Below are 11,671 nucleotides of genomic sequence, written 5' to 3'. Positions count from 1 at the left end.
ATTAACTCCCTAACGGTGCATTTAGCGTCACACAATACATTTCCCGACTTCTATACCCTCATATAAATGAACATCTTTCGATTGTTTAGTAAAGAAATAATATTTAAAACATATTCACTCACACGGAAAACAACCAACCCGTCACCAGCTCGTCACCCGATACAGCGGAGCCCACTTCCTTCTTCGCTCCCTGCCACTGGCCCCATCCAAAGTACAGTGCCCTCTAGTGGCTCCAGTGGTGACAACTCCCTCCCACTAGGTTACATGTATGAACTATCAACTAGTATGTGTGTTTTTATGCCCACTAATCTGACAACATGTCATGATCACAGTCAAAAAAAGATTCCAGGTTCAAATATCATGTGTCAGTGCAACTTGAATAATGCAAAAGTGTAACAGTTACATCTGGAGGCTATGTGGGTAACAGCTGAAGTGTGACTGCAGCGCCAAGTTTTGTGAAAGCACTCTGTAATATAGCTTGTTATTTCACATCTATAGTTGATACCAAATGTGTGGCTGTTTACAGATACAATGTTACAAAATCTAAATGCAAATAAATTGAAGATATAAAGTCGTTTATTTTGCACCAAAAAAAAGTCCATTGCATGTTGTCAAAATGACACGAAGTTCAAAGCCAACAGGACTTTGTTCTTTAGTTTGTACTCGGCTTGCTCCTTTAATGAAACAGCTTTACGACAGTCGCCACGACACTACTCGCGAACTTTACGACTCTCTTGGAGGCTGATTCAAAATGGAGTAGGGTTTACAGGCACTAATCCGAGCCCAACCGAATAGCTTTACAGTCGTATTATAAATTGTTTCTTACAGAAACCGGTTGCCCCTTGATATAAAAACGACGAGCGCCGGCAACATGACAGAAGAAAAGAAGTCCAGCTCTCTCGGTTTCTTTTCGAGCTATGACGATTTGAGCGACAGCAGCGATGGCAGCGACTCCGACGAGGAGGGAGAAAGTCGGAAGAAGAAACCGGGGACAGATGCTGCGGGAAGCGGAGCTCAGTCCTCCCAACAAGGGACCAAACGAGCCGCCGGTGGAGCTCCGTTACCCAAACCCGACGAGCTGTTCGGCTCCGTGTCCAAGCCCGCCTTCCTCTACAACCCGCTGAACAAGGAGATAGACTGGGAGAGTCTCACGGTCAAAGCTCCCGAGGAGGTACAGACACAAGTTAAACAGCGATGCACAACTTAAGGTACCTAGTTGACGTCACCGTTAGCCCGGGTGAACGTGTTCACATTGCACCTCACTGGATTAACGGTAACCGATACTCGTTAATAAAAGGGCAGTGCGGAGCATATTTAGACGCATGCACGCCGACGTGATGCCGTTAAACGTGTCACGTTACACTGGATTACAAGCTGTCAGACATCGGATAGCCAGTGTCATCATTACGCGATACGGTTGTACTCTGCCATCGAGAAAGCGTTGCAATTACCATTGCATGCCGAATAACGTCAGCAATGTTTGCCTGTCTGAATCTATTTGCATGAGCGACACACAGGTATTTACTTTAAAGGATGGATCTCACATTGCATCGCAATAGCCCGGATAACGTGGTCATATACCAAACGTCTGATCAATGCTGATACTGTATGGTGAGATATATATATAAATATATAAATAAAGGAGTGATGATGATGATGAAGTACATGCTTTGAATTCCTTAGATGTAGCTCTGCAGTGTGCAAAGCAGACGAGGTGGCATGCAGCAGGTGATTCAAGGATGTATTGTCATTATGCAACACTGGGATGCAACAACGATAACCAGTTGTTGGCCCATGTGTAACACCACATACACGTGACAAACAAAACAAAAACAGTAGTGCATTCCTGTAGTGCTTTAAACAGCAGCATCAAAAACAATGGCACATCCCTTGCAACCATAAGAGACGTAGGACTTGACTTGACTTGTCAGCATCTCTGCTTCTTACTCCGTTTCATCTGTTGTTGGCTGCAGGAGAGACAGTTGTTGATTTTCTTAACTGACCATCAATATGTTCATATTTTAAGGAGATAATACCTGTTTTTTTTCACACATTGATGAGAAAGTTATATTTAGGTTATTATATGTATATGCCATATGCACAACAATTACAGTGAAGCCGTTATTGGCAATCAAATTGTCTCCAACAGTCCTCTGAAGTTATATAAAAAAAGTGTATATCTGCACCTGGGTGAAAATAGTGCCATTGGAGCTATTCAGCTAATATATAAAGAATAAAGGACATAACTGGAACAAAGTCTAAATGGAATGTAACACACTGAATAGTGCAAGTACAGCCGTAAAATATAGGAATATTACATTATAAAAGGAAGTACAATGCTTTGGTAGACAAGTATAATAAGTCAAATGTATAAACTGTCTACAGGTATTGTAGTAAAATGTAATTATGAAACTAGTAATAGTAAAATGATAATTAAACAATTATACTAAATTGGTTTCATTTTGCGCACCTATTTTTGCTTAAATAAATACTTTAATAGAAAATAATTGGATTTTTATTTAAATAACTTCCATGTAAGGTGACCCATTGATTCCAACTTAACACCATGAATTATTACAAGACTCGAAAAATGAGACCTCCTCTTCATATTGGATTTTACATTATTGTGTAGTTGATTTAGTTGATATTTATGTAAAATATATTAGTTTCATATCCACAAAATAAGTGCAAGATGAGACCTATAAAAAAATATATATATATATATATATATGGCATCATTTGTAATAGCTTGTTTCACTAATATGGGCATGTCAGCAAGACATTGGTATTGTCATTAAAACCAGAATGTATTAATGGTTGCTTTAGCTTGAAGGATTGTCAGGTAAACCTGGAAACTATCTGTAGTTGTATTCTTACTGATTTGTTGACAGGACCTGCAATTAACTAAATATTTTCATCTTTTAATCATGTGTTGATTATTATAACTTTTTGATGAGATATTCCTTTGGTACTTTGTCTTAGCCAGTTTACATCCTGTTTTTCTGTGCTGCTTGCAGCCTGCCAGAGAGTTTAAGCCATGGAAGACAAATGCTGTACCCCCTCCTGAGAGCTACACTGCAGAGCCAGAGAAGAAGAAGGGACCTCCTCCAGGCATGGACATGGCAATAAAGTGGTCCAATGTGTATGAGGACAATGGGGAAGATGCACCACAGCCGTTCACTGGCAACGCCCGGTTCTTACCCACAGAGGAGGAGCTCCCTGAATCAGGTTAGTTCTGAAATGCAACGAGGCATTTTATTAACTCTCCTTTCAGTATGAATAAACTGGCACCGACATGACAGACGTATATCAAGTGAAACCCTACACAATAATAAGTAAATAAGGGTTTTTTGAGAGTTCTGTGCATGCATATCTTTATCAACTAAAGCCTAAAAAAAACCTACAAGCACAAGCTATAAAACATTTGCATTGCTTTGCTCTTAAATGAAAATTGTGCCTATTGATAAGTTTGATCGACATTCTGTTGAGTAATTCAAAAATATATTTTTTCCCACACTCCATCCAACCCCCAAAATCCCCAAACCAACTCCCACCACTCTTTTGGTGATCAGATGAGGACTCAGATAAGCTAGACCTGTCTGCCAAGAAACGCCGAGTGGAGACCTTCCACCAGAAGGAGAAGAGGAAGAGGGACATGGGACAAGCGACCTCTGACAAGAATTTCGTAGAGGAGGAGAAAAGGATCCTCAGGCAAAATATTGATTGAGGCCTAACCTTCCTGCAACAATCTGTTTCTAATTTAAATATTTTATGTCGGCTGAAAACGCTCACAGATATAAGCACAGTGGTCAAGTAGGTGATATGCTGCAAACATAAATAGGCATTTTACCTACATGTTGACATAATTTGCAATATTATAGTTTTTGTTTTCAAAGGACTGTCGGCACACTTTTAAAAGTATAGTTAATGACAGTCCCACTGTTAATGTTTCAATTTAAGAACTCAGGTTCTGGTAAATCTTCACGGACTATTTTCCCAAGTTCAAGGAAAATTCAGGTGTTTTACAGTCTGGGTTGTATTTTCATCTTTTTTTCATTTTTTTTTTTCATCCCTCTTCGATTTTACCCACCAGCTCTCTTCACAGGGATGAGGGATATCACGAAACACAGCTTTACAACGTGCACTGGGCATTACCAAACCAGTGGTGGGACAGGTTTGGTCCCAGTCTGGCGTCACCTTCGCTTTACTTCCGAAATATGTAGTCTAGACATCAAGGTGAAGTGAGAGTTTAAACCTGCCTGTTCTTTGGTGAATACAATGTTATCCTAACCTATAATGACGAAGACCAAAACTGCAACAAATGATTTAACTTTGAGAGGGTTTAGCCTGCTCGGACACCTTGAACATACAGAAACATAAGCGTGGTTAGTTGGCTTTGCCTCTCAGTTTGCTATATTTTAATGAGCTAAAATAACAGTGAAGTCCAGCTGTGGTGGTTTACTTGGTCTGTGTTCGTCTTGTACTGTATACAATATATAATCACCACTGACATATGAAATATATGTGTGTTGTGTTCATACAGTGACTTTCCTATAAAAAATGTGATTTAAAATGGCTGTGAATCTGTTGAAATTATTTTTTTTTTTATTTTTTATTTTTTTTACAACTGCTTGTTCTTCCTGCTTATGAGCACTAGATGTCGCCCATGAGCTGCACTAGAAAACAGTCCCTCCGTGTTTGTAGGGGCGCGTGCTTCACTGAATACAAGGGTCAGTGTTCTGCTCTTCACTTGGGAAGTTCTCTCATCTCAGTTCTCTTGAGGTACTCGATGCAGACAGACTGTTGATTCAGTCTCATGTACCTTGTATTGCACAACACGTTACTACATCTGTGTGAAATAAAACGTCTTGCATGTTTACTATCCAAATGTTTTTGGAACATTGTGTTTTTTATGGACTTTCTGTTTCTGCCTGAAAATCTGCTCATCAGTGTAAACGGTCGTATGGCAATTTTATTTGTTTCTTTGTGTTCTGCTGTTCATCATAAACAACTTGGTCAATATAAGGTATTTTACTGGAGAATGCTGTTCTGTCAGTCATTTGAATTTAGTTCATTAAGGCACAATTTCCAAAAGTGCTACAAACAATAAGCATGGGACGATCATGTCACTTATCCTGGCCAAAATAGCTGCTATTCACAATACTACATAATAATAACTGATAATCGACAAATTATGCTTAAAATGGAACCAAAACATACTGGCATCACTTTATCTTACTTTTTCTTGTTAAGAAACATATTTTTATTTCATCACAGAGGACATACCCCTTTTTTTAGGGAGCATTTTTTTCTTTGTGTGCAAAAAACAAATCTTAAATAAGGAAATGTACGGTCGACCATAAATAAAAGATACACTTTAAAAAGCTCGACAGCCTTTTCAAGTCACTTGAAAGAATATTCCCAATCAAATATGATAATGATAAATGTGAGTGTCTTCATAGCAATGCGTGATTAAATCTTATATTGTCCCATCTCTGACAGAAAACTCCCCTCGTTGGTCTCATTCAGTGGAAAGCAAAGTTATAAAAATGGCCTAAATACTTTTAGTTAGAATCCAGGTAATAAACTAAACATTGCCAAAGTAATTCTTTCAAATTCTGTGACCATTTGGAGCAAATATAACAGTTTCTCAAGCATTGAAAAAAAAAGAAAAGTTTACACTTTGCAACAGTTTAGTGATCAGGGGAATTCCTGGCCTATCTGCCATTGTTGACATGAAGTAGTGCAAAAATATGCTTCTGATAAGATTCCAGCCTCCAGGTATGCGCCTGTTCTGAAACACGTACCTGGTCCTCCACAACAGCAGCAGACTGATTTTATCAGCCATATTTACGCTCAAATAACTCTGTACTGACTGTATGAGTAATGACTAGCGAGGTCACAGCCATCAGTGTTTACGAATCTGCTGTCAGTGGCTGGAAAGTTCCCAGATAATAGATGTTATGCGATTCTCCATCCATAGAGTCGTGTGGAAAACATAAATTCCAGCTGGGGTTTCTGTGCTTTTGAATTTGTCCTCTGATATGATATCTACAGTTTTCATGGAGTGTAGCCCTTTTGTATAGTAGAGATCATGTTACCAGAAGGAAAGCATTTTATTCGTCCCACTGGAAGTCACAGATGACCGACCCTATCTTCATTTAATAAAAGAGAATATCTCTGTCTTATGTTACCCTCCATACTATCAGACCATCAGTCACTGAAGTCCCTTAAAGACTCTGATACATTTCACCTAAACAAGACTCAATAAAATTACAAGGTTTACATGCTGTGTTCACCTGGATGCTTTTAACTAGTGTGACTTATTAACTAAATTGCCAGAGGAGGAGTGTTTTCTGGTCCAGTCAGGGCTATGAAAAGTGTCAGTCACACTAACCGTTTATCACTGTGACACCTTTACTGGCGGGTCAAGACCCCATGATGGCCATTGAGCATTCAGGGGCCTTCACTGAGCTGGCTGCCTACAGCTGCTGCTATCTGACTTATGACATTTTCACACAGTCAGCACAATGTCGCAGCTTGTATGGGAATTGAGTTGTGGCTGTTGTGTGGTGCTGCAGGGTGCAAGAAGAATGCTTTTCTCCTGGGTTTTTTCTTTGATATTATAGACCAGTGGTGCTCAACCTTTTTTTCAGTGATGTGCACCCTGTGGACATTTTCTTTCAGCCAAGTACCCCCTAACCAGTGCAAAGCATTTTTTGGGGCGGGGAAAAGACGTGAGACACAGCGCAGTGTCTTATTTAATATACAATATATTAAATTCAGTATTTCATATTTTATTGAATATTTATTAAATAACTATTTTCAAAGGAATTTTGAATAAATGTTTTTTAAAAATCTCACTTACCCCCTGGAGGGCCTTCACGTAGCCCCATTTGACTCAAAGTCACAGGGCTGCTAACGTGCCCACAGTGCTAACATGCTGATGTATTTTTACCACGTCCGTCTTCAAAGATGAGCGTGTTAGCATGCATTTGCTAATTAGCACTTTACACAAAGCACAGCTGATGCTGGTGGGAACGTTTTGCAGATATGTTGTCATAACCAACACATTTGGGCATGAAATGTCAAGGAATCAGTCAGTAGACTTTAAATATCTAGTTGTCAAGATATTTCATTCAAAACTAACACAATGCTAATGTCTCTTGGTGGCACCAAAAGCCAGTGATTCGTCATCTGGGAACCCTCTGTATAAAATGTCATGGAAATCCCTTCGATGGTTGTGGACATATTTCAGTCTTGATCGAAGTGATCAACCAACTGACAGGTGGACATTTCATTCCATAAAAGCCATTTCGGCATCACCTTACATTATCTTGAATAGGTAAACCAGCCATTTTGAAGAGATGTACATTCGATTAATCACAACTCCGTTACATGCATGTGTTATTGAACTTTATAAATGACAACAAATAAATGCATTCAGCTGGCGTTAACAGGCTATTTTTTCATTTCCTCTCATCATTTAAACAAACACGATGTACGCTATAGCCTTTCATATTAGATTCAATGTTATACGTAGGCTACAATTATCAGAACAGTACGACTGTTCAGGATCCCTGATGTTGCTCAAATGTGTACTGCAGATAACTGTTCAATAAAAGACTATTTAAGACATTTTGCTAGTTTATTTGGCGACCCTAATAAAATCTTCTGTGGGTCTCGACCAGGCCAATGACCTTGTGGCTAACATCTTGCAAACACTACACCAGTTTAGGACGCTGGCTCCGTGTCAACACACCCACTGACTTGTTGACTTCACTAAAACCTTCACTCATCCGTGGATGTTTCCTCGAGGCAAACTGTGGCTTTTCACACCAGCAGTCATGCCGATCGTGTGAAACAGATGTTCAGCAGAAGAGAAAAACTCTGTGGAGCCGGACACCCACAGAGGGTCCCTCGAACCTGTCATTTGATTTTTCACCTTCGATAAGAAGAATATCAAGAGTGTAATGTCTGGTGTGTTGAAATCACGTCTTTTAAAAGATTACAATTACTGCTTGGCTCAGAGAAGAAAATGGTCTATAAACCACAGATTATGTCCTCTTTTTGAGAGGCAATAATATAATATTGTAATTTACAGGAAGATTGTGGTACTGGTCACGGATCGCAGCTGAATATTTCCAATCCCCCTTGACGTACTGGTTCCATGCCTCGAATAACACCGAAGAACATCTATAGGATTTCATCTGAACTTCACCGGCTACAGATAACAATTCTGACCTATAGGGATAACAAATTACAAAGAAATGTATCACAATTGGATTGGAAATATTCAGCTGCGATCCGTGACCAGTACCACAATCTTCCTGTAAACCGTACACCCCAGCCCGTTCACTTCGCTCGGCTTCTGCCAATCTGCTTGTAGCTCCTTCACTTCGAGCTAAATCACGACTGTTTGCTGTGCTGGCTCCTCATTGGTGGAACGAGCTTCCCATTGACATCAGGACAGCAGAAAGTCTCTACATCTTCCGGCGCAAACTAAAAACACATCTTTTTCGACTATACCTTGAATAGGTAGCACTTAAATGCCGTAGTAGCACTTAAATGTCCCTTACCGATAGCACTTTAGTAGCACTTAAATGGCACTTACGGATAGTACTTTGTAGTTTAACTTTATTGAAGAAATTGTACTTGCTTGATTCTTGTTGTTCTGAGTTTGGACTCACGGTTTAATGCACTTATTGTAAGTCGCTTTGGATAAAAGCGTCAGCTAAATGACATGTAATGTAATGTAATGTAATGTAACAAATGTCAGATTGGAGAAACAATCTGAGGAAAATAACTCAATTGTTTTTGAAACTCAAACTTTTCCATGTGTTTGATTCTTTTGAGGCTAATGATGCCTGCCTGTACCAGTAAAACTGGGAATCTTAAGGTTTAGCACTTTGAAAAAAGAATCATGTAGTAAGGTAAATACTAAATCTTTTTTGAAGATCTTGAGTGCTACCTTGAATCAAAGTTAACACGTGCAAAATAACTAATAGCGACACAGTGATTTAGTTTTCACAAGGACAGAAAGAACATGGAGACAGACTTTTCTAAGCGGAACATTTGAGGCCTGGTGACATGATGAATGCACTCAGAGAAAGGAACGTCCTTTGGCAGCTCGGAGATGATAGAGAACAGTAGCAGAGAGACAAGCAGTCTGACCTCTCTCATGATAACCATGTCAGAGGTTGTCTGTTGATAAGGGCAGGGCATGGAGCAGTCGACTAGACGTGCTCTGTGCGTGTGTGTGCGTGTGCGTGTGTGTGTGTGTGTGTGTGTGTGTGTGTGTGTGTGTGTGTGTGTGTGCCTCAGTCAGCGGCGGTCCCCTAGCCTGGCTGCTGGTCGGTAATGGAGGAGATGCTATCTGTGTGAGTTCTGTGATCTCCACCCTTGTGCTGCCGTTTACTCAATCAGGCTTAAGTGAGTGCAGCGAGTTCTTTAAGTTTGCTCACATCAGTATTCGGTATTTTCTCTTTTCAGTGTGTGTGTGTGTGGGGGGGGGGTTTAAAGTAACACCACGAATTGTGTTTGAATGTATTCCTGACCAATCAATTCAAAATTGCCCAAGCTAAAAACTATTAGTCAATTGAGCGACTGTCTTGATAAACTATTAATCGTTATTTTTCAAGCATTTTGCTGGTTGCAGCTTCTTCAATGTGTGGAATTTCCTGTTTTTTACATTTTTAATTTCACAGTAAATGGGAATATCGTTATGCTTATGACATAAACAGGCTATTTAGAGATGTCACCTTTTTTTTTTTTTTTTTACAGTTTCTGATAATATTTGAAACATTTAATTGATTAATCAAGAAAATAAACATATAATGATGCGAATAGTGGTGTGAATGAACACATAGATCTTTATGCTCGTTTTCTATGTGACAATTGGGTACTCATGGTCTTTTCTGTTATTTTATTATATCTATTTGGAACTCTTTGTGTTCTACTAAAAGAAATGAAAAGGTAAATAAAAAAAGAAAGGTTAATGCAGCTCAATCCCATTATCATTATCCTGAAATCACTATCCATCCTGGCATCATTGATCTTAAAATGTTTGTTTAATGAGTGCTTTGCTTTCATTTTCTCTATTGCAGCTTCTGGTAAAAGACATTTAGGTTTTAAAGTCTTACTATGTCTTAATATGGCAGTGGTAAAGTGTTTCAACATCACTAACTTAGACGGTTTCCTCATGAGTCACTGTGTGTGCTTCAGAGGAACACTGACAGTGTGATATGCATCGTAATATAACACTCACAGATGTTCCAGTCAGCATAAGCAAACAGAATATTTAGGTAAATATGGCAGCTATCTCACGGTATTGACCTTTTATTATAGCTTGAATATGAACTTGTATGGGTTGTAATGTTTGTCCCTACCATGACCGCACTGATGCAGCAAAACACAAATGTTTTCAAATTAATTATTTAATTACACTATTGTTTACGCCTATAGATTCAACAGTCACATTTAAAGATTTGTATTTGGCTCAAAATGTTTGAACTTTTACTCCAAAGCTATAAGATGAAACCTAACTTACAAAATCAACAACTTTAAAAAGACACTGGTGCGAATATAAATGCAGTGAGGCACAATAAGAGCTCATTTTAGATGTTTTTCTTCAATAGTAAAATATGAGTGAATAGCTATGACAATAATGGAACGTAAAGCTGAAGGCCCTTGGCAACGCTACTCTTACAGGGACCATCAAGCCTGATTTATACCCTGAGAAAAGGGCTTGTGTCCAAGGACATAAATTTAGTTGCGGTGTGCATTGAGAAGATGGGAAGGCCCATAAACCAGCCGGGAGAGAGAGAGAGAGAGAGAGAGAGAGAGAGAGAGAGAGAGACAGAGACAGAGAGACAGAGAGACAGAGAGACAGAGACACAGAGAGAAGGAACAATGTGCAGCCATCAGGGTGAGAGACCCAACAGCTGCGAAGCCCAGCATCCCAACACACACTCACGTGCACCCACGTATACATTTGTATTCACTCAGTTTTCCTCTTCATACACTCGTCAGCCCGGCCATCTGAAAGGAGGCCAGCTAAGCAGATGTTCTGCCACAGCCTTCACAAAGGGTACAAGTTACTGGTGGAGGAAAAGAAAGAAAGAAAGAAAAGGGAAACAAACTTCCACATTTTCTACTGCACTGTTGAGTCAGCATGCCGAGTCTCTTGACAAGTGTTTTTTTGTGTTTTACTTCACTTACTACGTGTCTATTTTATGTCAAACATGACAATTTTTTTCATTAGTGGGTTGACACTGCTGCAAGAATTATTGTAAGGAAGCCATTTCACTTTCAGATAAATGATAGCATAATGACAGTAACCAGTGGTGGACGAAGTATTACATCCTTTACGCAAGTAGCAATACCACAGCCAAAATACTACATTACAATCCCTGAAATGAATATGCAGATTTATTATGCTTTCGACAAGGCTATGTGGTGAACCAAAACCCCACAGCGCCACGGCTATTGGTTCCGACCAAATAACAAATATGTAGTAAATAATCTGTCAATAAAAAGTTAAATAATCAGCATCTGTTTTGATTATGTATAGTGCAGCAAGGTCCTACAGTCTCCCCCGCTCAGACCTGGTTCTGGTTCTCCCTTGCCTGCCTGCCGGTCGCTGTCAGAGTCCCCGTTGGAGTTAGAGCTG

General features: G+C 39.5%; 1 protein-coding gene across 1 annotated transcript; it reads left to right on the top strand.

Moving 5' to 3' along the window:
• Positions 1–722: 722 nt before the first annotated feature.
• c4h1orf52 (chromosome 4 C1orf52 homolog) lies at positions 723–4,888 on the top strand. Its single transcript, XM_034531226.1, has 3 exons — positions 723–1,171; positions 3,018–3,228; positions 3,573–4,888. Exons 1-3 carry the CDS (start codon positions 872–874, stop codon positions 3,725–3,727), a joined length of 666 nt encoding a protein of 221 aa, XP_034387117.1. The 5' UTR covers positions 723–871; the 3' UTR covers positions 3,728–4,888.
• Positions 4,889–11,671: the final 6,783 nt, after the last annotated feature.

This window comes from Cyclopterus lumpus, chromosome 4 (genome assembly GCF_009769545.1).
Source record: "Cyclopterus lumpus isolate fCycLum1 chromosome 4, fCycLum1.pri, whole genome shotgun sequence".
NCBI classification, from domain to species: Eukaryota; Metazoa; Chordata; class Actinopteri; order Perciformes; family Cyclopteridae; genus Cyclopterus; species Cyclopterus lumpus.
Note: the sequence above shows the minus strand (reverse complement) of the source record. Positions and strands in the feature narration are given on the sequence as shown.